The sequence below is a fragment of the Mirounga angustirostris genome, unplaced genomic scaffold (genome assembly GCF_029215605.1).
Source record: "Mirounga angustirostris isolate CCGP_5_RB_7025 unplaced genomic scaffold, mMirAng1.0.hap1 SCAF_2, whole genome shotgun sequence".
Lineage (NCBI taxonomy): Eukaryota > Metazoa > Chordata > Mammalia > Carnivora > Phocidae > Mirounga > Mirounga angustirostris.
Window position 1 is genome coordinate 13,656,202 of NW_026991710.1, and position 24,946 is coordinate 13,681,147.

The 24,946-nt window shown below is 43.8% G+C and overlaps 3 protein-coding genes across 8 annotated transcripts in view; 2 read left to right on the forward strand and 1 right to left on the reverse strand.

Annotated features, from left to right (window-relative positions):
• LAP3 (leucine aminopeptidase 3) overlaps positions 1–3,227 on the forward strand; it is a 29,682-nt gene extending 26,455 nt beyond the window's left edge. Inside the window, exons 11-13 of the mRNA XM_045881426.3 lie at positions 254–333; positions 2,109–2,218; positions 2,680–3,227. Of these exons, the coding sequence (XP_045737382.2) occupies positions 254–333; positions 2,109–2,218; positions 2,680–2,869 (380 nt within the window). The 3' untranslated portion in view covers positions 2,870–3,227. The remainder of the gene's footprint in view (positions 1–253; positions 334–2,108; positions 2,219–2,679) is intronic.
• Positions 3,228–6,430: 3,203 nt separating this feature from the next.
• MED28 (mediator complex subunit 28) lies at positions 6,431–18,604 on the forward strand. The gene is made up of 4 exons (XM_045881425.3): positions 6,431–6,616; positions 10,307–10,373; positions 11,060–11,172; positions 12,432–18,604. Exons 1-4 carry the CDS (start codon positions 6,467–6,469, stop codon positions 12,627–12,629), a joined length of 528 nt encoding a protein of 175 aa, XP_045737381.1. The 5' UTR covers positions 6,431–6,466; the 3' UTR covers positions 12,630–18,604.
• Positions 18,605–18,658: 54 nt separating this feature from the next.
• Positions 18,659–24,946, reverse strand: part of FAM184B (family with sequence similarity 184 member B) — a 141,758-nt gene continuing 135,470 nt past the window's right edge. For 2 of the 6 annotated variants that reach the window (XM_064584326.1, XM_045881420.3), the window contains exons 15-18: positions 23,262–23,379; positions 21,540–21,644; positions 20,302–20,501; positions 18,659–18,798 (exon numbers count right to left, since the gene is read on the reverse strand). In XM_064584326.1, the coding sequence (XP_064440396.1) occupies positions 18,705–18,798; positions 20,302–20,501; positions 21,540–21,644; positions 23,262–23,379 (517 nt within the window). In that variant the 3' untranslated portion in view covers positions 18,659–18,704. Of the gene's footprint in view, positions 18,799–20,301; positions 20,502–21,539; positions 23,380–24,946 lie in introns of those variants that run through there. The other 4 variants (XR_010409314.1, XM_064584327.1, XR_010409313.1 and 1 more) reach the window with 4 other exon arrangements.

A 24,946-nucleotide genomic window follows, 5' to 3' on the forward strand; every position in this document is an offset into this window, starting at 1 on the left:
GCTTTCGGCCCAGGTCATGATCCCAGGGTCCTGGGATCAAGTCCCACATCGGGCTCCTTGCTCAGTAGGGAGCCTGCTTCTCTCTCTCTCTCTCTCTCCCTCTGCTTGTGCTCTCTCTGTCAAATAAATAAAATCTTAAAAATAAATTAAAAAAATAAAATAAAATTACAGGCTGAAGTTTTAGTTTGAGCAGCAGAGAAAGCCATCATGCCTGGAGAGACCGAATGCTGACCTGAGGGCTTGTGTCCTGCAGGTGCCATGGACATAGCCTTGGGGTCCGGTGCCACTGGGGTCTTTACCAATTCGTCCTGGCTGTGGAACAAACTATTTGAGGTAGGAATAATAGAGACTAAAATGATAGATGATTAAATTATTCTAGCTAGAATAATATTTTTTACTGTTTTGCTACCCCTATGTTAAAGTGATTTTTATGTCATAGATTTGCCTTTGAATTGAAAATACATCTATTCAATGTGCTTTGGGTTCTCTATAATAATGTTCCAAAATGATAGCTGTGATACCACATTCCTCCTCTCCTCCTGTGGTCTCAGAATGATGTGAAAGTGACTCACAAACCACGGCCATCGCGCAGACTCCCTGAGGTAGAAAAGGTTATGAGAACAGCTTTGTCAAGGAAGGATGACCTTTAGTGAATGCTTGTTGTAAGTAGGGCTTGTCCTGATCCGTTCGTGGGCGGGGATAAGGACGTCTTCTGACTGCCATGCGCTGTGCCTCGTGCACAGCTGTTCATAGCCAGCCTGCCTCTTCCAAACAGCCATCTCCTGTCACCCCTCTCCCCATGCCTTCACCCACTCAGCCTTACCTAGCCTGGCTGGAGGCAGCCTGCAAGTCCAGCCTCTTGGTGACACCCCACTCTTCGCTGCTGTGATCATCTCTCTGGTTCCCTTCTCCACCAACTTCTGTTTCAGCCTCCTTTGCCAGGTTTTTCCTTTGTCTGCCCCTTTCGTGGGTGTTCAGTCCTAGACCATGTTCTCTTCTTTTCCCCCGCATCTTCACATGGACGCCCAGTGGCTTCAGCCAGCACCTCTCCGCTGCTTGCTCCCGTCTCTTTCCTGAGCTCCGGACCACTCCCTCTGGTATCTCCCTCTTTCAACAAGTAATGAATAGGAGCTTACTATGTGCCAGTGGGGGACAAATCCAAGATGTCCTTGAATACATACTTGATGTTGGTTTATGGTCCTAAATTTACCCTTCCTGCCTAACCCTTGTGACATTCAGCTCAGTTGTCTCTGTGCAGGCTGGGCAGGTGGACTCTTCCTCTGGCCTGTCATGCACTTAGTGTCCCTCTTTATTAAGCACCTACAGTGCTGTTGTTTTGATTTTTTTCAATTTAAGCTTTTTAAAAAAAATCAAAGTTCTGTGTGCATAAACATTTCAATACCAGTCAGCAGTCTACAGTAGTCTACAGTCTTGTTTTCCCAGAGGCAGCTACTTTCAACCCTGGGGCTCATTCAGCTGCTGTTTACTCATGTCTCCAAATAACATCTTCTGTTGCTGCTTCCTGACTTTTCACTTTTGGGTCTTCTTTCTGACCACAGTGTATTAAAACAGTCTGTGTATCTGTTTTTCCTACCAGCCTCAGAGCCTTCTGATGGCTCAGATGTTGAATTTCTTTTCAACACCTGGTGGTGCTCTGTCAAGATTCAGTAAATGATGAATGTGAATGAGTGTGTATATGATTATGTGAATGAATAAGGTCACCTTGTCTTGGACTCTGGTCTTCAGTGGTGCAGTTTCAGGCATGTATTCCTTAGCACACTGAGGTGACAAGCATCACAAAGGCTATTTCCCCATAATCAGTCCCATTGTCGATGTACTGCTGGATACCAGCGTACTGTAAATTGAGATCCGTAAGAATTGATGATTTTAGCGAATGCCCTACAAATTTGTGGGATGTTTTATAACATTCCTGATTTCTTTTATAATTCTTAAGTAAATCTTTTCATTAACTGAAATGATTCTGGACCCGGTTGAATAGTTACCTGTTTTAGAGTAACAGGTCAGAACAGTTTTCTTTCTCCATCATTGAATACATCAGTGTCCTACTTCATGCAGTCTTCCAACTATTACACCTATTTCTTCTTTAGGCCAGCATTGAAACGGGCGATCGTGTCTGGAGGATGCCTCTCTTTGAACATTATACAAAACAAGTTGTAGATTGCCACCTTGCTGATATTAATAACATTGGAAAATATAGGTATGTAAAAGGAGCTATGAAAGTACATTTCTACAGTCATTGGTTACCAAAATGACTTTAAATTCTATGCCCTTTCACAGAAGTGTAGCCAATTCCTTTTTGATACAGTGCTCATAAGCACTAATTTCGAACGTCTTTAATTTTCAAGGTATTTTACATCTGGTGCTCAAAATTTTGCATGTTTTCACAGCTGAGTCATTTTAAACAAATCATAAGGGAAAGAGATGAAAAACAGGTGAATTCATTACCATGGGGAGGAATCTAGAATTTACCCTTTATTGCTTAAAGCTATGTCTGAAAATAAATATTCTGAAAGTGGTTTTTGCGTTACGTTTTAATCTCATAAACTTGACTTTTGCTCTCTGGTCGTAGAAGCTAATTAGCAAGAATAGAGGATCTTAATGAAATGTTCATTGCACGTTTACATGGGGTTAAACAATGATTTTTGTCTTTCTCTTCAGGTCTGCGGGAGCATGTACAGCTGCAGCGTTCCTGAAAGAATTTGTGACTCATCCTAAGTGGGCACATTTAGATATAGCAGGTGTGATGACCAACAAAGATGAGGTTCCCTATCTGCGGAAGGGCATGACTGGGAGGCCCACAAGGACCCTGATAGAGTTCTTGCTTCAGTTCAGTCAAAACAGTGTTTAGTTCACATCCTCTAAAACTCTCTCATTCTGTTTTAAATGGGCAGTTGAGCCTCAAAATATTTTTGAATGGATGAAAATATTTCAAAAGAAACAAAGGGTGGTATTTAAAAATGTAGAACAAAAGAAAATTTGATTGCCTTGATTTGTTCATTTTATGTAGAGATTTATAAAGGTAAAGCTAATCTCTTGCTTGGCAAAGATTTTTAAGATATTCTATAAATGATCAAATGTTTAAAAACTACCTGATTAATTTTCAGAGTATATGTTTTTAATTGAGCAAAGTTGTCCTTTAGATTTGTGATGCGAGGAATAAAAGGTTACTATGCAACTGTCAGAAATAATAAATCAACTTTTTGTGCTTTCTGGTGTGGCTCTACTATTCTGTATTACTGTACACTTAGTAATAGCATAACTTGTCTCTTTTGGCTGTGTTAGGTGAACTAAGTAAGATGGTACAGCATTTTCTCAATGTTAATAATCACTTTAGGGCACTCAGCGATGAGTTTATCAGTTGGTGAGGTAGGTGCTATTATCCCCATGTTAACAGATGGGGAAAATAGGCACCAGAGAGAGGGTTAAGAACATGTCAACAATGTCACCAAGCTACTAAGTGGGAGAGCAGAGATTTAAACAGGAGGGAGCCTGCCTCCAGAGCTGGCTTCTTAATTGTTACACTGTAATGCTTTCTGTCAGTTCAGTGACTTGAGTGGATGTGGAATATATTTGAGTTAAGGAACAAGACCAATAAAAGAGACTGTTCATAGGTAAAGTATTTGCTTACCACCTGGGACTACAACCAATCAACAAAATTCTACTTATGCAGATTTAGGACAAAGCTCTTCTCTTTCTTTCTTTTGTATCTAGGTGAACAAATTACCCCTGAGTTGGATCTATCTATACTTTTTTCATTTTTTAGGACTGAACATTTGATAAGAAACCTGTTCATTGGAGTTATTTTTAATATTTTATTATTTTTTAAAGGTTTATTTATTTTAGAGAGAGAGTATACAGGGGGCACGGGCAGAGGGACGGAGAGAGAATCTCAATCTCAAGCAGACTCCCCCCCCCCCCACCCCCCCGAGCATGGAGCCTGATACAGGGTTCAATCTCACAACCCTGATATCATGACCTGAGACGAAATCAAGAGTTGCTCACCTAACCGACTAAGCCACCCAGGCACCCCTATTTTTAATATTTTAAAAATTTGACATATAAGAGGATGTTATGTGTCTCAAGTGGTTTATAGGGAGGGAATGGATATGGGCATGCATATTTGTGTTATTTGTTAGAATTAAAGAAAATCAGGCAGGAATAGTGAGTAAACAGGTTCCTCTGGGTATCCATGTCCAGAAGCTCCTTTGTCAGGGAAGATGGAGAGGTGGAACCACTGGCTTGTGAAGGGAAACTGGAATTAGATTTCTTCTCAGTGACTCAGAAGGCGAAGCAGGGATTTGATAGAAAGCTTTCTATCAAACGCTTTTTACAAACAGAGGAACAGCAGAACTCCTGTGTTTACCAGAGTGTGGGATCCAAAAGGCATGACCTAGCCCTGGATTCATGTGCTTATCTAATCTGACAGATGAAATTTAGTTGTCATTGCAGGTACATTTGGCTGCCAGGTATTACACAAACCCTTGACTGATCTCAACCACGCTCAGAGGCAGGCGGTATTACCCATGTCTATCCATGAGGACCAGGCATGGCTATGGCAAGCACCAAATCCAAAACAGTAGTGGTTCAGAATACAATAGTGTTAAGAGGTAGCTGAAGTAGAGAAACCAAAACTGAAGCAGCCCCATGGTCATCAAAAATCCAGGCTGGGAAATGTGTATCACCACCCAGCCTCAAGGCTCTCTTGCAGTCCCAGATGGCCACTTGGGTTGAAGACTACATGAGGGTGAGAAGCGTTAGTCTTCTATTTTTGCAAACAAGTGACTCCAACTCTTCTTTTTTGTTGTTTTGTTTTATAAAAGACAAATATTAAAATATTGATGCTAACATTATTAACTGGCTTATTTTTAAATATATGTATTTTTAAATTCTCAGTTTTAATACATATTTTACCTATTCCAAGTTTTAGTTGAATAAATACTGACACAACCCATACATGTTTGTAGTACAAAAATGATTGTAGCACTCAGTAATATTTTGGGGATGTAAAGGGGTCCTAAGACCCAAAACAGTTTGAGAACTGCTGGAGTCCACTAGTTCCCTTATGCATTATATTTTTGTTCAACAATTATGCCTGGCAGTTTTGGGTGTTGAGAATGCAGGTGAATAAGACAGGCAGGCCCCAATCTCATGGAGCCTGCATTCCTGTTGGTGCATGTGTGTCAGGTGATTTTGTCAAGGAAGACAAATGAACAAGGTAATTTCATGTAATACTTAAGTGCTGTAAAGAAAATTAAACAGGGTGAAGTGGCTGGGAGTGTGGAGCTAATTTAGATAGACACGGGGAAGATGAGTTTTGATCTGAGACCTGATGGGCAAAGGGGAGCCTCTGCTTTTTCTGGCTACTTCTGCTCTGCCTCCCTCTCTCCATCCCTGCTGGCCTTTCTGTGGTTCCTTAAATATGCCAGGCAGGTTCCCTCTTCAACACCCCCCACCCCACCCCCACCCCCCAATCTAGAAAAGTTTTCTGGTTACATTTTCATTCCAGTCACTCCAGCACAGATCTCTTTGAGAGGACTTCAGCTACCCATCTCAAATCCATCACTAGCCATCATCACCTTACTGGGTTTCATTTTTCTTCTTAGCACTTATCTCTACTAGATATTGCTATATGTGTGTGTGTGTGTGTGTGTGTCTCCCACAGAAACAGTAAACATGACAACAGAGACTTGGGGTGACTGTTAAAACCCCAGATTAAATACAGCCTAGGACACGCAAGGCTCAATCAATGTGCTGGATAACTTTAAAATTAAATACAATGGGAAAAGAAACCTTAGCTTCTGAAAAGATAAATAAATGCTAAAAGGAAGTTACTGAAAGACCGCATAGTGGCTTTAGTGCAACCATAAATACCCAAGGCGAACAGTGCCAGGCACACAGACAGGGAGGCTTAACAACGTTAGTGTTTTTGCTACCCGCCTCTCCGCACAGAGAACTTAAGGGTAGCTTTGCCAGTTTGTTCTTGTTATATCCACAGTGACTAGTCACTGGTGCACAGAAAGCGCTCAATAACTGTGGAATGAACGGGTGCCTCCCTCCTACCAACGGTTAACCTGAGCCCCTGAGCCCGGAGAGAGCGAGCCTTGGCCCAAATCACTCCAAATCTTAAAGGCAAAGGCGGGACTTGCACAGGAGTATCCCGACTCCCAGGGAAGGGCTAGCTCCACCGTAGTTACTGATTCTCCACTCCCCACAACAGCGTCAAATCGCGTCAAAGCCTTTAGTGCTTAAGTTAGGAAAATAAGAAGAAAAGCCTGGCCGCCTACCGGCAGCAAAGGACAAAACAAGGCCGTCAGACCCGCGGTTTCCCTGGAGCCCCATGGACGCCTGCGGCGGCCCGCAATGTCACATGACTAGGCGTGCCACGTGAGCGGCGCGCGCCCGCTCCTGCGCAGCCGCAGCCGGCCTCTTGCGCGCCATCCCAGAAATGGCGGCTCCGCTGGGGGGTATGTTCTCCGGGCAGCCACCTGGACACCCCGGGGACTCCAGGGGCCAAGCTTCGCTTCTTCAGGCCGCGCCAGGCCCTCCGAGAACTTCTAACAGTACCTTGGTGGACGAGTTGGAGTCATCTTTTGAGGTAAGGTGAGGCTGGGGCGTCTGTGTTCCCAGCCTACCTTCTTTCCTGAAACGTAAGCTGCGCCTGGGCAGTTGTCTCTTTCAGCGATGCCCACGTCAGGCTTGCAAATAGGGGAACAGGCTCAGAGAACGGAAGTCACTTGCTTTCGTCTCCACGTTGAGTGGTGGCCGGAGTTCTGTTCAGGTCTGCTGGCGGAGACGTAAACTTTATGTTTCTGGAAGCACGTGGACTTGAAGGTTGTCCATCCCTAGTCTCAGGACCCTCCTAGGTTCCTAGTCGGTTGTTCCCGTCCCATCTTTTTTTTGGGCCCATCCCCGAGCGCTCTTCCCCGCGTCCCTGCGTGTTTAATACTGCTTCATCTACGACGGGTAACGTCACACTGCTACGGCCTGTATCCTTTCCGCCGGGCTCCATCCTTAGATCGCCCCAAACTAATGAACTCTTGGAGATGAAATGGACTTACGTGAAAGTTACTGTCTGAAACTTGGTACTAGGAGAGAGGGAAGAAGGAAAGCTGGAGGGGCAAGGGAGGCAGGGATGACCCATACTCTTGAGTTCTACCCAAGAAGTTAACCCTCTAGCAAAGAAAATGGGGAGTGGTAGTAGACAAAGGAGAGGTAAAAATAGGTGCTTAAAAATAAGATGGCTTTCAGTGATCTCTAGAGTGCAAGACGAGCCATTATTGTGTGGAAATAAAATAACTTATAATTGCAGCTACCTTTTCCACATTTTAAGTCATGTGCATTTTATACTGTATATAGTAGCAGAGTAGAGCGTGAATATAGTTTGTAAATGAATGTGTTATTGGGGCTGCATGGGAAAAATGCATTTCTTGGGGAGTGTAATTCAAAAACTTGGGAGATAACTGATTTAAAGGACATCAGAATTTATCGGGGAGGAGGATGAGCCGCCTTTTCAGTGGTGCTTTAGAGCAGCATTTAGCATTGAGGTAGGTGGCGGTCAGTCATGAGTGCTTGCTGAAAGACTGGCCCTGTGGAAGTCTTGGCCAGAGCCAACACCAGCGCCCTAATGCTTAAAACCCTTTAGTGGCTACCTGTCACTCTTGGAGACGGAGCCAGAAAGTTTACTGTGGTATTCCTAGCTCTGCATATTTGGCTCTCTTCTCCGTTGCAATTTCCTTTTACTCTGACCACAGAAGACTTTTTCTCCATGTGCTGTTTGTTTTCTCTCTGGGTTTCCGTCCCCTCCCCCAACTTGTGCATCAGATCCTTAGTGGATCCACCCTGGTGCCTTTTGTAGGACTTACCACCAAACCAGGCCCCTGGAGTCAGAGGCCATATCTCCCTCATTCCCCCATCAGTGCTAATACAGTGGTAGCAGATAGCAAGTGCTGGATGTGTATTTGTCGACCAGTGAAAGAGCCTTTTGTGTGTCAGTCCCTGTCTTCGGTGCTAAGAATACAGAGAGAACAGTCCTTGCCCTCAAGGAATTCATGACAGTTGGGTAGAGGAAACATAAATAGCAGGCAGTTGCTGTGTTGTGTGATCACTGCTCTGGTAGAAGAAAACCCAGGGAACTCTGGGAGCACACATGAGCCTGGCTGCCAACGGCGCTTCCCAGAGAATACGAAACCCAAAAGGGCGTTTGGACAAAGCCAGGTAAGAAGGAGAGAGAGTTGCTGCCTGGCCCTCCCTCTGCTGCTTTATGATCACCCATCTAGTCTTCTCAAGACTCATCTCAAAGGCCACATTTTAATTTCCCTGTGGTTTCTGTGGGCTTCTATTCCAGAGCCTCCAGCGGCCCGTGGCACCTGCCTGCCCACTTTTCATTTCATGTTCTATTTTTATTTTTATTTTATTTTATTTTTTTTAAAGATTTTATTTATTTATTTGACAGAGACAGAGACAACGAGAGCAGGAACACAAGCAGGGGGAGTGGGAGAGGGAGAAGCAGGCTTCCTGCTGAGCCGGGAGCCCGATGTGGGACTCTATCCCAGGACCCTGGGATCATGACCTGAGCCGAAGGCAGTCGCTTAACCAACTGAGCCACCCAGGTGCCCCATTTCATGTTCTATTTTTAAAGAGTGCTGTCCCTTGAGGTCTCTGGCTTTCTCATTCTAGTTGCTCAGTAAATGCTCTTTAATGGAGTGAGTTTATTGAGATCATGCCCTCTTGTTGTGGGAGGGAACCTTGGAGACCATCCTCTCCTTTTACGGATGGAGAAACAGGCTCAGAGGAGAAATTACTTGCCCAAAGCCAGACTCTCAGTTTATGCAAATGAGGACTAGGACTTGGGCTTCCCTACTGTCCAGTCAAAAGTTCCATCCTACACATACTTCTAAAAAAGCGTGTTCTTTTTATAGACCACCACATATTTTCTTCTCTATACAACTGCCCAACTATCTATAAAGACCTGTGTGTGTAATATCCTTTTTTTTTTAAGAGGTAAGAGGGAACTAAAATTCCTGAGCTCAGATTTCCTCTCACTGGGTCTGGTGGCCCTGCTCTCTGTAGGGGAGCAGCTCCACCTTTGTTGCTTGGTTTGCCTGGTTGGCCTCCTGGGTGGGATGTTCTCCAGCACCCACAGGTTTCTCAGAGCAGGTGTGCCCTATTCATGTCCTAGGTCCAACAGGAGTCGTCTTTCCAAGTAATACACAGAATGGGCAATTTGTTTTTCTGATTTCTTGAGCTGTTACAGGGATTCCCCAGGAGTCATCCTGTGATTTTTCTGTATAAATCAGTTGGGGGAAACTGCTAACAGCAGAATTTATTGCTTCCCAAAGGGCCCTCACATCTGGTTGATGGCCTAAATTTGGGCTCAGATATGCCTACCTCACACCAAGTGTAGTTTACTTACTGCTGGTGAGGCTCTGCTTTCCTGAGGTTTGAGGCTTCCTTTCTGACCGCTGCTCCCCTCTCCAGCTCCCATCCCATTCTCTTTTTGACCCCACTGCCCAGTGATAGGCCTTCTTTGTGCGTTTTCTGACAGTTTCCTGTGCACATAACTCCCTTGCTGAATTACGTATTCATCTAGATCGGTGCTCCTTTAGAGAAACTGTCTCTTTGGGCCTTGTTTTTCCATGTGACAGCAAGCTTGTTCCCTTAGGTTGTCCTGTCAGTCATTAACCTATTTAGTGAGCCAAGCAGTGCCAAGCAGTCTTCTTGCACTAGGAGTGTAGTGAACAAGACATGCAAAATTCCCACCTGCTGGTGGGAACCAACTAATAATGGACTAAAAGAATGGAATGATGTCAGTTAACTCTGTGAAAAACAGTAAAGCTGGGCTTGAGGATAGTGAGCAGGAGGGGCGCCATTTCAAGAGGAGAGAGAGATGGCCTCTCTGAGGAGGTGATGATTTACCCAAGTCCTGACACAGTGGTAATACAGTTCATGTAAGCATCAGAGGGAGGGGCTGTAAGTGGGGCTGGAACAGGGGCCCAGGCTCTGGTGTGGAATGGGACCGTGGGGAAAGGGGTGAGTGGCAGGAGTCGGGACCAGGTGGTGGTGCTTGCATATACCAGCAGCCTCATTTGCAGGCTCTCCCTCGGAGGGCCTGATGGATTCAGTGTACCAAGTTCCTTCATTAGCAGGAGGATATCTTGTCAGCTGATGTGCAAACCCAGACTCTATAAACTCATTGAATGACTTCAAGAGAAGTTGTTTCTTACTCTGAAGTAAGATTTTTGACATGTGAATGACATGTTTTTTCTTATATGTTTGGGTCACACAGGCTTGCTTTGCTTCTCTTGTGAGTCAGGACTACGTCAATGGCACGGATCAGGAAGAAATTAGGACTGGTAAGAATTTACTCTTTGTAGATTATGTTCTTACCTTCAGCAAGATTCCTAATTGCTGAATTTATACTCGACATGTTTCAGTTCTATTTGTATCCTAAGAGAACTTTTCCAGAGAATAAGATTGCAGTCATTTCTATATACTACTGGTTCTTTGTTCACTTTATTAATTGACATGTTCCCTCATAATGAACCACTTAAAATGAGCTTTCCATTTTGGTATAGGACAGTGACAACCAACAATGCATACTGCTTTTTTCAAAAAAGTTAAGTTTTGATTATTTTTTGAAGGTGTCACAGAGAAAAGTCTCTTGTGCTTCCCTGACTTCACCCAAGTTCTGTCCCCAGAGGCAGCCAGTGTTTCTGACTTTTTTGTACTATATTTTACATGTTACATTTTAACTGGAAGTCATGATGCTACTTGCTGGATCTCTGGATGGATTGTCTCTCTTCAGAAGAACTTTTGTGTTGTAATGAGGTATCATTCACCTCATAAAAGCACAAATTATGTGCCATTTAATGTTGGTTAATACATGGGGGTTGGGAGTCAGTATCACTGCTGTGACCAGAATTAAAATTCCAGATTACATCTATGGGAAGATGCCATTTTGATATTTTGACTGTTCATTTATGAGGGAGATATATGTGTCTAGTGTTTTTCTTAATATTTTGGTCTTTTTTTAAATAAGGTGTTGATCAGTGTATCCAGAAATTTCTGGATATTGCGAGACAGACGGAATGTTTTTTCCTACAAAAAAGATTGCAGTTATCTGTCCAGAAACCAGAGCAAGTTATCAAAGAGGTATGAACTCACATTTCTTCTCAACTTTTAGGAAGAGCACATGTTGTCAGGATTCCATATGTGCTTTAAATGAGACACATCCTTTTCCCACAAGTTACAGTAGGGCTTTATAGATTGAATACAAATGTTGCTAGTTGTCAATGTTGATGACAAGCTGGGCAGGTAATGGAGCCAGGGGTGGGGGGGGTGGGGAGAAGATGGGCTTCCAACAGAGCAGTTTCATTTGCTGGGTTTCATGGAAGATGAAAGGCTCTGCTGCTTGAAAAAGGTGGAGAAGCCATTAATGTAGACAACAAGCTCAGTCTGGACAAAAATTGTGAGCTGTGTGTATCCCCGGCTGCCTTAGACACAGGAAGGGCTCAAGTTTTGTTCACGGAATCAAAAATTACATGTTCTGTCCAGGTTCCTTGAGACTCAGGATTTCATTTATCTCAATTGTTTGAAACTGGGGCATTTGGAAATGTGTTGAGGTTGCCACAATGACTGGAAAGCTTTATTGGCATTTAGTTTGTTGGGCCAAAGCCTGCCAAGTGCATTGTGGAAGGGAGAAGAATCATCTTGCCCAAGAGACCTGTGATGCCCCTAATGAGAAACAATAAATTGAAATGATTGGTTTTGGTACCTTTTGAAGTAACTACTCCCAATTAATTGAAAACATTCTTTTTATTCATTGATATCAGCTGTTGAGAACGTGAAGGGTAAGATGATATTTTACGGTTTATCATTGTCAGATCATATCATGTCAGAACACTTGAGTAAGAACATAGGTATGTTCAAGGCCAGGCCTTAATAAAGAATTATAATGCTGATACTCATTTAAAAAGCTCTTGAATATGAGATTTTAACACTTTATCCTGAACTGATAGAACAGTGGTTTTGGACTCTTTTTAAACAGTTGTTAGCATATATTTGATTCTCAGTGTTTTAGATTCTCAGCAATAGCCTTTGGACAGAGGGTGCCTGGGGACCAGGATGGGAAAGAGACTGATTTTCTTTGGCTGCCCTTTGGTACTTTAGAATATTGGAACATCTGTATTACTTATTAAAAGAAAATGAAAAATAAAAACTCCCAGTGTTAGGCATCTTCCATTGGAGGAATTACTGTGGGTTGTTCAGATAGTGGAGCCAAGCAGGGTAATGGGCATACAATGGTTTAATTGATTCTCTTGTTTTGAATTTACTTCTTAAGGCTCTGACCAAATCAGAAACTATTTTCACTTTTCATGAACTTGCTCTTACTTCGTTGTCCTCATTTGCAGGATGTCTCAGAACTAAGGAATGAATTACAGCGGAAAGATGCTCTAGTCCAGAAGCACTTGACAAAACTGAGACATTGGCAGCAGGTGCTGGAAGACATCAACGTCCAGCACAAAAAGCCAGCCGAAATCCCTCAGGGCTCCTTGGCCTACCTCGAGCAGGCATCTGCTAATATCCCTGCACCAATGAAGCAAACCTGAGTCAGAGCTGGCCTGAAGGTGATCTGGTGTGTGAGTCAGTCTAAACACGGTGACAAACATCACTTCTTGTGGACATGACATTTTGGAAGAACTCTTTGCCAAAGAATGATGATTTTTGTTGATGATCTCACCTCAAATTTTCCCCTTATTTTATTTTATTTTTTTAAAGATTTTATTTATTTATTTGAGAGAGAGAATGAGAGACAGAGAGCACGAGAGGGAGGAGGGTCAGAGGGAAAAGCAGACCCCCTGGACTCCAGGATCATGACCTGAGCCGAAGGCAGTCGCTTAACCGACTGAGCCACCCAGGCGCCCCTCCCCTTATTTTTATAAGCGTTATTTCTTGAGTACTTTATAAAATGCCTATATAGTTTTGGTAAATCAAGTAAATTTTCCTGTTTTTAGCAAAGTTTAGACTGGTAGTGTGATGCTACTTACAGATTTCCTTTTCATGTTTCTTTTTTCTGTTTGTATTTTTTTGTTGTTTTTGTATGACTTAATCTCTTTGTGTTCCAGTTTTAGATTAGCTTGTATGATCTGATCTAAGAATCAGAGGATGAGGAGTTTGGTGGTGGGCCTTTTATGACAATTATCCCTAGGTGGTAGTGCAGAAAATAGGTAAATTTGCATGTTTCAAAACTTTAAATTACTTCAAGAAGAAGACTCTAATACAGTGATGTTTGTAATGCATCCGGAGCTCTTAGAATGAGGATATTTTGTAAATACGTTGAAAGGATTATAATATCCTAAGTTAGTGTAGTAATAATATAGTAGGATCCTTACGTTGATTTTGACTTTTATTTGGGCTAAGCTTATATTTTGTGTGGTGTTTTTTCACTTTTTGGAGCGGAGGTGTGTAGTAAGAGCAGTGATAAGCTAAGTTTTGTTACGTTCTGCAGTGATGAATCAGCGTAAGTAAGGGGACAGACCTTGTTTTCAGCATGGCACTTGCGTACGTGCAGTATGAGAAGTTAAAGCTTGCCATGATCATCTTTTCATTTTGAGTTTTGTTCGCTTGTGTCGTTTTTGTTTCTGGTTTTTTGTAGCAGAATTTTCATTAAGGATGATTCTTGCTAATGAATAGTTGATTCCAAGGGACTGGGGCCTCTGGGTGGGGAGTGGGCTGCAGGGTGACCCTCAGTGAACTCCCCATCCTCAAAAATCATGGGAGCCTCAGCTTTTTGGGGGAAGACATTTTACCCTCTTGTTGGTTACACGGGCCAATGAGATTCTCTGTTGAGCTGCCCTTGAGAAGTGCAGAAGGGCATTGCGCATGGTGCTCCCTAGGTGGGATTTTCCTTTCTCTGTTGTTTACCAGTCTCTTATCAGATTACATCTCCTAACCCAAAACAAATGCTCTATTGTTTTCTAAATAGGCAGTACTTCTGCAAGTCAGGTGTCCTGACTTGTTTTGTTTTCTTCAGCCTTGAAGGCTCCTCCCTCCATAACAGTGACATCATCCATTCATGGTTGTTTGGCCTGGATGCCACCTGGTCCCTGAAGTCTCTGCACACTTTCTCTGCTGCACCCTGAGGACACAGGACTTCCCCTCTCTTTGCCAGCCTTGCTTGATTCTCCCTGGGGGTTAGTGATTTGTATCCGTCTCTGTGCCCCTCATGAGAAGGAGGCATTGTTCCCCTCTGAATGTACAGTGACCACATATTATTTATCTTTTATGCATAATACTTACTGCTCATTTTTGTTTGTGTGCATGTGTGTGGGGTACCCAGCCTGGGGCCAACCCCTCAGTACAGATTAAACAAAGCTTTTAAAAGTATGACTTCAAGGTTGTTAACCTGGCCACCTCATACCAATTAGAAGCTCTGATTGGCGGGATTAAGTTTTAGGCAGTCTTGCAGTAATAGAGGTTCTTACTGAAAAGATTGGGAACTATTTTGTTTGGTGCTCAGTGAAAATATTTTGAATTCATGTAAGGACCAATTACTGCCATTTATTTTTTCAAAAGTTTTCTGTCAAATAAATAGCAGTTTTTCAGTCTTACCTGTTTGTAAATATCTTTTTCCTTTTAATGACCTCTTAATTGTTGATGAACATAGAAAACCCTCTGAGCTGCTGTCTCCTTCAGTGAAAAAATAAGAAACCATCAGCTGGGATTTCCCTTACTTTTCCACTCCCAGAATGACAAACCTACCCACCTCTTCAGGGTATCCTTTTTTTCCTTGCTGTTCCATCTCCCGAAGTGCCTACCTTTCCACCAGTGTCCAGGGTCCCAGGTTAGTTGCCTTCTTTAGGCTTAATCCTTGGGTGGTGTTCGTCCCCTGCATCGCCTGTCTACTGGATCATTCCCTCCAGCTCACAGAATTCTTCATCTCCCAACTTCAGCATTTCCCTCGGCGCTTGAGCTGCTGCCCTGTCTCCCGGCCCCTCGTTCACAGTCTCTAGCGTGTCTCCTCTCCCTTCCTTCTCCTCCAGGCTGCCCCCCCCACTACCATCACTGTGCTGTTATGGTTACTAGCCACTTTGCTGGTGCTAAGTTGAATGGATACTTAATCTTTTTTACTTGAATTCATTCTCTTTGATTCATCTTTCCTTTTTTACCCAGCTTCTCAATATTAACATTTCTGAGTGTTTGGTCCTGGAGCCCTGGAGGCTGTAGTGGAGTGCTGCTCAGTTCTCCCTTCAAGAGAGTCACTATGGGGGGAGTACAGTTACCAAAGCTCCGCCTTCGGGGCTCTGCCGCAGGGTTCCCAGAGACCTCCAGTTAATGTCTTGTAATTTTAAGTGTGTCTTGGGATGTAGCTCCTGGAGGACCTGACTGACATGGATGTTAGTGGACATGGTCTGAGAGAGCCAGCAGTAGGATGGGGTTTGGGGACTGGCTCATGTACTGTCCGACTGGCAAAAAAGACCCGTGGTGGTACAGTTACCAGTGGCCCAGGTGCTGAAGATTCCACCAGTGGTGCCTCAGGGAAACCTCCCAGTGGAAGGAAACATTGCCAGCGCAAGGATCAAACACTGGAAGGTAAAAGGGAACACTGTATACAAGAACAGTGGAGTTGGCTGGTTATCCCCTCACCATCTTGACTCCCCCTGGAGGAATAATGACAAACTACCGGTACTTAACAAATAGTCAACAGCCACCCTGAGTGCCTGGGGCATCTTTGATGATCTCCTGCTGGGGGACAACAGATAGTTGAGCTAGTAGGAGGTAATAAATCAAAAATAATATTGCAGGGCCGGCGCTTGGGTGGCTCAGTTAAGAGGCTGACTTTTGATTTTGGCTCAGGTCATGATTTCAGGGTCGTGAGATTGAGCCCCACGTCAGGCTCCACACTCAGTGGGAACTCAGTAGGGAGTCTGCTGGAGATTGTCTCTCCCCCTCCCCCTCCTCCCTGTCTTTCTCCCTCTGCTCACATGTGCGCGCTGTCTCTCAAATATTCAGAATAATAACAATAATAATAATATTGCACCCCTAAGGTGATGGTGGAGATTAGTGCTACCATAAGAAATCTAAAGGTTGCAGGGAGAGTGGTTCCCTAACAAAGCTCCATTTAATTTCCCAACCTTACCCTTGCAGAATCCAGATGGATCCTGGAGAATGAGTGTAGAGACCAAGTAACCTCAAGTGCAACTACTGTGTTGGATATTACATGATGCTAGAGCAGCTGATAAGGGCTGAAGTACAAGATAGCAGCCATTTCTTGGGCGAGTTCATTCTTTCCCACCCTAATTAAGAAACACTTTACAGCACAGCAATCTTCCTTTCCAGTTTTGCTCCAGCAATGTTAGCCCTTTCTTCTGTCATAATAGGGCCTACCGAAATTTATCACCAAATCTTGCTGTTTCTTCCTCCTGACTCAATCCTGAATCAGCTCATTTCTCTTCATCTCCACTGTTCTCCCCAGGCCATCACCGTCACATCTGGACCACTTGCTCTTGAGAGATTGATGGAATCAGATTATGTACATAAAAACCGGAAGAATGTTTTATCTCTCAAGTGAGTTTCTTTGTCAGCATTACCTAGGGTATGGTAGGGTATGGAGAGGTAGGATTTTAGTCACAGTTAGTGAAGGTGTAAACTTGGTAGAAACTTTCTAGATGATAATCTCGTTATGTCAGAAAGCTTAAGCGTGTATCCTTTGACGCTTTACTTCACTCCATTTAAGGAATATGTCCTAAAGAAATAAATGGTAGAAGCATGCACAGATTTAGTTAAGAAAGATGTAATCATTGCAGGGTAGAATCTTGAAATTGAACCATCTTTCACTCACCTGCACCAAGAAAGAAATCAAGCAGATGTAAAGTCTCAGTAAAATTCTGTCCCTGCAGCTGGTGTCCTGCTGAGTTAAAGGACAGTCGTACAAAGTGCAGCTACTTTGCTAGTCATCAGGAGTTGCAGTGTTAGAAAAAGGTTTCAGTAAACAGAACTATCCGTACATATTTTTTAAAACACAAAATGCAGGCATAATCCTACAATGCTCACCTTAAGCAGGAAACAAGATAACTAAAAAAAAATGTGATACTGGGGCCCCTGGGTGGCTCAGTCGCTTAAGCATCTCCCTTCAGCTCAGGTCATGAACCTCGGTCCTGGGATCGAACCCCGACTTGGGCTCCTTGTTCAGCGGGGAGCCTGCTTCTCCCTCTCTCCCTGCCCCGCCCCCCCACTTGTGCTCTCTCACGCTCTCTTCCTCTCTCAAATAAATAAAAATCTTTTTTTTAAAAGTGTGATACTGAAAATGGCATGTTACATTGGTAACATATTGTCATTTAAGAAATTATAGGGCCATGTGTTTTGATTAGATAGTGATTTTACCTTTGAATTGTGAATTGTAATTGCATTTCTCTCAAAATGATGTATGGAAGCAGCTACTTTTTATTTGAAGATGATCTAATTGAGGTTAATGTGAACTTCTATTTCCAAGCTCCATCTTCATCTAATTTCACCATTCTTTGGGAAAATAATACAAGTCACAGCCATTTTTTATTGCCCAGTTGTTTAAAGTTTTATTCAAAGAGCAGGGTTTGACAGTGCATAGAATAAACAACTGTTTATGGCCACCTGTGGGGCCAGCACCAAAGGACTGAGAACATATTTTGCCCAAATTGTATTGAGTCTTGTCAAATCACACTGCTCTGTAAGAATGTCAGACAATTCAGTGTGGACTGACAGGTCAGCACTGTGAATGGCCAGTCCCGATTCCCTTTAATGTACTGAGCATCCATGCAATGGGGAAGCAATGCACCATGAGGCAAAGGGCCCAAGCCCAAAGACTACAGGTTCAGTAGGTCTTTGACTTCATAGAATACTCTAGAAACCTTGACAAGTGACCAAATTGAAACTACAATCATTGAAACTGAGATGGATGATGGGGCGAGGCTCAGTTATTCACAGAAATATACTGGCAGTGGTTAATTCCAGTTCATGATTGGTATCATTACTCATAATATTTTGCTTAATTCTTGCAAAGCCCCTTTTGAGGTAGGTGTTATCCCCTCTGTAGTCTGCTTCATGTTCTGGAGCTATGAAGTCAAAGCATTCAATCCAAGTATGCCAAGGTTTCCTATAGTCCACTCCTAGTTTTGCGTCGTTTTTTTAATTGGCTTTCATGAGTATTTTGAACTTTGTTTTACTCTTCTTCCTACTGAGGTTGAATGTGCATTTTGGAATTATGTCATTTACATAGAAATACTTTTCAAGTGGAGATGACTAGCATTCTAAGGAAAAACGAACCACTTTTCGAGTAGACCATGGAAATCACAAAGCCTGGTATTCCATAAAGTGGAATGAAATCTTCTGGATACTAGAAATACAATGTGAAGGTTATCAGCAACATTAATAACATTTTCCTATGGGTGACTTTTGATAACACTTTTTTGTTGTTGTTTTTTGTTTGTTTGGTTTTTAACCTTAATGGCAAGAATTTTTTTTAAGCACTGGTGTCACAATGAAATAGTATGAAATGTTAAGGCCAAAATTTGTTTTGGCTATTATATATAAATCATATCATAAGCAAGTTATTTGGTTGGTTGGTTGTTTAGTTCATTCCTTCAATCAGTTGCTTTAAAAGAAATGTTTTTCAAATGTCCTCTTTGTGATGGATCCCAAGAATCAGTTTAGAAAGAAAAATACTTGGTAAACCATTCCTGGTGGGCAGAGCCCTGTTTCTGTTGGACTTCTTTGGGTTGGGCTGTTTCACCATCTTGTGTCCTAAAAACAAGCCAAGAGACAAAAAGGATTCTTAGAAGGTTTTGAAAATTATTCAGCAAACCACTTAATAACCCGCTATCTTTCAGGGAAAGAAAGCTGCTTCTGGTACTCTTGGAAAGACAGTACAATGTAACTGGCCAACATTCATAGCTGGAAAGAAGTTGTGAAAGATGGGGTGGGGAGAGAACATCTGATTCCCATTTTGAAAACAAGGTCTCCAGTTTTACTTAAAACCTAATGAGGCATATCATGTAATTTTATTTCAGGCACAAATAAAAAATAAACCTCATAAAAAAGTTAAGGAATGAAATAGTTAATCATCACAGCCTTACAATGTCTGGCTTCTTTAAAAGCTATCTAATGTGTTATAGCATCTCAATAAGACAGTGGAATTAGCCTAATAAATTGAAAAGAGGAAAGAGTAAGCAAGAAAGTACGATGTATACCTGCCTGAATGAACGGTTTCTATCTGATTAGTGAAGCTTCATGCAAACTGGGAACCTAGCTTTACACACAGGTGTGTGTTACTGAGGTGAAGCTAGAGTCAGGAGCTGGCTCTAGCAGTTAGGGCTGGGTTCAGGGCTCCAGGCCTTAGTTTCCACAGCTGTGAAACAATGGCTGGACTCATTTGGTGACTGCCAGGGGCTCTGTCCAGCTCAACATTCATAAAGGACTGTGTCTCCCCATTTGTCTCAATAGCCACGGGGATGCAGGCCTTCGGAAAAGGAACATTTTTAGAAGGAGCCCTTTCTGAAATGCAAAATTCAAAGCCCACAATATGAAATACTGCCTCTGAATGGAAGACTGGATAGGAGGGAGAACTAATAAAGGGAAAACTCATGATCCCGAAAGAAACATGTTGCAAGGGTTTCTGGAAAAGTAAGATGGTTTCTGAGATACCATGCATGAGCTCCCAAACCCACAGATTAAGAGTCTTATAACCTCAAGATGATACAATAAATCTTGAGAAATAACCTTAATAATAATAGTGGAAATCTACTGAACGCTTCTGTACCAGGTCCTGTGCTAAGCATGTGTCACGGATTCATTCCTTTAGTCCCACATCAGTCTGATGAGGGAGATGCTATACTATCTTTGTTTTAGAGGTGAGGAAATGGAGACCCAGAGAGGTAAGTAATCTGCCTAAGGCCACCTAGCTAAGAACAAGAAGGACCAGAATTTGAATCCAGACCTCAGGGCCAGATGATGAGAGTCCCATCTTCTGTGTTAACACACACAGACATGGCCAGCTGAATGTCCCTTATCTAATCATCCATGGAAAAAGGCTTTCTGGAATTTAGTACCAAGAATAGTACCGCTTCTAAAGAGTGACATAGTTCCTTCCTCTTACACAACCTTCCCGTTTGGCTGGATTGTAATTTGTCCAAGGCAGGGTTTTGCTATTCTTTATATCTGCCCAAATGCCGGGAGTCTGAGTGGTGCCAGAGAGGAATCCAAATTCCCCTCCTATCGGTGGAAACGAAATCAGAGCTCCCCCCCTACCTCGTGGCGGTTTTCACATCTAGAGACTGGGTGGGTTTGTAAGGCTGGTCACAGCTGGGGCTTGGGTCCAAGCTGGGTGATTTAGTTATTGGAGGGGCATTGATCCTGGAGCTCAGATCACCACTCAGAAAGTTTTTGGCGTAGGAGGCAAGGTTTGGCACACTGACCACTCGGCTGGGCACTTCCTCCATCTTCTTTTTCTGTTTGTATTAAAAGGAAGGCCTGTTAGTGCCACCCCAAAGAGGCATCACTGTAAAAGTAAAAAGGCCCACCCAGCCAAAACCATAAGGGAGAGGAGGCGATAATTTTATTTATATACTTAGATGTTATTTTTTAAAGCATTTTTTTCTTCAGTCTACTTTATGTTTTAAGAAACACAAAGGTTTACAATTTCTTATCAAAAACTTCTGGGGAGGGGCGCCTGGGTGGTTCAGTTAAGCGCCTGCCTTTGGCTCAGGTCATGATCCCAGGGTCCTGGGATCAAGCCCTGCATCGGGCTCCCTGCTCCACAGGAAGCCTGCTTCTCCCTCTCCCACTCCCCCTGCTTGTGTTCCCTCTCTTGCTGTGTCTCTCTCCGTCAAATAAATAAATAAAATCTTAACAACAACTTCTGGGGATAGATGTATGTTTTTGTAATTCAAAAAAATTTTTTTAGACTTTAGAAGGCCATCTAAACCCCCCAGTAGGGGCTTGGGCCCATTGTCTTCAAATGTGTTAATATTTCTGGAGTGAAACTTAGATCTTGTTGCACTGAGGGGCATATATAAAAATTATAAATGAGCTCACATCAGTTCAGGTTAGGTTTACTGCCCTTTGAACTATTAAAAAAATTTTTTTTTTGCACTTTTAGGATTTTGTGATAGCAGATGAGAGACTTGGATGTGAATATTTTCATTATAACAAGTTCCAAAAATATATGCAGGGGTAAAAAGTTAAGCGGGAGATTCCTGCTCTTTACTCTCCTTCCTATCCCAGATATAACCATTATTAATAGTGACATGTTTATTTATAGGAAGTTTGGAGAATACAAAAACCCATAAAAATTAAAAGTACACATTATCTGCCTAGCCAGATATAAATACTGTTTGTTATTAATTTGGACTATTTCCTGTGAGTCTTATTTTCAATGGATATCCCTCTGAATGTATGCCAGCCCACTGACAAATAAGCTGCAGTTACCTTTAGGAAAATGAAACCAGCAGGATTGTGTAATGCTTGAAACCAGCAAACCAATTTACCTTCATGGAAGGGGTCAAATATCCTGGGTGAGGATTGAAAGAGAAGGACCGATTCCTATGGGACATGGCACTGGGGAAGGCTGCATAGTGAAATCTTCTCTCCTCCTGGAAAAACAACACAACTGAATCTACATGAGCCTAACCGTACAGCATCGGGTTTGACCTGAAGGAAAAAGGCCGTGTGAGGGCAGATGACAGAGTGAAGGAAAGCCCAGGGGAGGGAGGGGAGGTCAGTGGGGATCAGGCTGCTGTCCACTGAAGCTTTGAGGAAGCACCTTTACTCCGGTGGCCTTTGAGTCCCCAGCTTCTCTTGTATAGGAAAGGGCAAGCTTATTTGAAACACTTTATACATATATATATCCAGGTACTCTTAGCATCTGAAAAGAGTCTACTGCAGAAAGTACGACAAAGAAAGAAAACCCCAGGTACAATCACTACGTGGCCAACCTTGTTTATGTGTGTCCACTTTTCTCTCCTGCTGTATTATTTTTAAAGCAAATCCCAGTCATTGTATAATTTCATCTGTAAAAACATCAATATGTATCTCTAAGAGATAAGGACTCTAAAAAAACAAAAAACAAAAAAAACCTAACCACAATACTTTTGTCACATTTAGCAAACAAGCTATTCCTTAGTGTCTAATTTTCAGTTAGTGGTGAAATTTTCCTGATGGTCTCATCAGTATACTGACATGAAACAGTGGCTCTGGCAGGGGTGGGAATGGGAGTGAGATCTGAGAGGGCTATATTTGTGTGAGGCCACCGTAAGACTGTGGATTTTACTTGGAGAAGATGGGAGGCCACAGGAGGTGCTGAACAGAGCCATGCTGGCTGTCATCTGACATATTTTCCTAGATTGCTCTGGTTCATGTGAGGTCAGCATGTGGGCAAGGTTCAAGTGAGTGGGGAGACCAGTGGTTCTCTATGGTGTGTGTGAGGGGCTTGGACTAAAGTGGTAGAGGCAAGATGGGGCGGGTGCGGGGAGGCGGCTGGATTTCTGATGGGGCTAACTAGCCCTTCCACCCTGGGCTACACGGACAGGAGTGAGTCGAGACCCACTGTCTCCAGGGCTGAAGGTAAGGCAGGGGAAGGAGTCCCCGCCAGGTCAGCTGGGGTGATACAGCTTTCAACCAGACCAGAGAGCACAGAGAGGCAGGTTAGTGCCCAAAGCAATGGATGAAGGATCCAGGGATGTGAGGTGGGTGGACTGTGTGAATGGGCAGGAGTGGATGGAGGGAGGGAGCTTCCAAAGAAATGGCCTCAGGCTTTGGTGGCTGTTGGATACAGAACCAGAGGGAGAAAACTTTTCTAAGGAGTCCAGGGGATGGCTTGCTAACTGCAAAGCAGGTAGTCATTTTTGCAAAAGGAAGATCAATAAACAATAATTGGCTTGATTGATTTACTAAAAATCAAACAGAAGGCAAGCCATTCTAGATTTTCCCAATTCCGTAGGTTAAAAAAAATAAACCAGTCAATCAACGTCACGTAGATGCTGTGGGACTTGAGTGCTTTTTTTTTGCCTCTATTTTCCTGTATTTATTTTTTTAGTATGTTTTTTGTTTTTTGTTTTTGGTAATAGACAAAAGGAATCAAGGATCTTCTGGAGGTGGTTTTAGGATTATCAGGATTAAAACTGTGGGTACCCAGAGCAGGGCCAGGTGCAAAGTGAATGGCCCTCCGGAAGGAACTCTGCAGGGCCCCCTGGTGGCCCTGACAGCCTCACCATGAGCTGCTTGATGATCTCCTCTCTCTCCTTCAGGCGGGTCTGCAGACGGCCTATGAGCTGAACGTCCTCTGGTCTGGACGCCCCCTTCCCTGGCTTCTCTCCAGAATCTGTCAGTCTGTTTGGAGCAAGCATGCAGTTAGTCTCCTTACTGTCATCACCCAACAATAAACAGGTGGACGTGGTGGGGATGCTGCCATGAGCGTAGCCTGGACAGCTAATCTCTCTATTCACGAAAGGGGAAACCGAGGCCCTGGGAGCTTGCCCGGGGCCACCCACTGAGTTGGCTGCAGAGCTCCGGGTGGAGCCCAGGACCCCAGCTCCCAGTCTGACCTTTGCCACTTCCCCCGAAGCTGCGGGGCCTGTGTATGATACGCACGCTGCCCTCAGTGAAGCGTCAGGAACCAGGGATGTCACTGGACAAAGGCCTCCGCGGAATAATGCTCCCCCCTCAAGCTCAGCGTTGTCGCCGCCACCACTAGGCTAATGCCGACGTGGCTCTGGCGCCATCTGCTGGCCGAGATGGAGCGCGGCATGCGCCGGTTCTCCGGCAGAGCAGCGGGGCAGCTGGTACCCCCAGCCCCTTCAACATGAAGCTGGAGAGAAAGAACTCTCCTCATGGTGGGGGGAGGGTTACGGCTGCACGTGACCTATGAACTGTAGCTGATAAGAGGCCAGGACTTTGGGGTGAGGTGGCGGGATCTGATCCCTACTCTGCCTTTTTCTAGCTATGTGACCTTGGCCATAGCCTTTCCCTGTGACCTTCAGTTCCCTCTTCTTTAAAATGGGCATGAAACCAGGTGGTTGTGAGGATTCAGTGAGATAATGGCATATGGTAAGTGCCCATTAGATGGTAGCCCATAAAACCTTCCACTCTGGATTTTGGATGATTTGCTTTGTATTGGAGACAGTGGAGAACACTTTTTAAAGAGCGAAAGCTAAGGGTCAGACAGGTGACATTTAGATTCAGTGCTGCTTGACCTTGGGCAAATGGCTTCACCTGTCGCCTTCCAACTGGTCTCCCTGCTGCTAACCCTGACTGCCCCCCGCAAGTCTCTTCTCCTCGCAGCAGCCAGAGTGACCCCGTTAAAAGATAAATCAGACCATGTCACTCCTGCTCAAAGCCTTGCAGTGGCTTTCCAGTGCACTCTGAACACATCCAAACTCCTTCCTGTTTAGTGCGGGGTCTCCTTCATCCCTCCCAGCTACCCCACCACCCTCAATTCCTACCACTCACCCTCTCACTTAGTCCTGGCTGTTCAGGCATGTGAAGCAGGCCCCAGGGCCATTGCACTTGCCGTTGTCTCTGCTGGGAATGCTCTTCCTCTAGATGGCTCTCTCACTCCCCCACCTGCTCGTGCTTAAGTGTCACCTCCTTAGAGAGGCCTTCCTGGCCCACCCTTGCCACTCCCTAGACATAGATCCTGTTTTTCTTCTACCTTTCGCTACCTGATAGGAAGTCAAATATTTATTTGCTTCTTTCTGTCTAAATTCCCATGTAGCATTTGTGAGCTCTATGAGAGCATAGTCATTGTTTAGTTCCCGGCTCTAACTCCAGAGCCTAAAACAGGGCAGGGCACACAATAGGCTCTTAATAAACATCTGTTGACTGAATCAGTGAAGGCATGTGAACGTGCACAAGGCCCCTCGGTTCCTTTATCTCTCCGGGGGAGTAACAGTTTCCA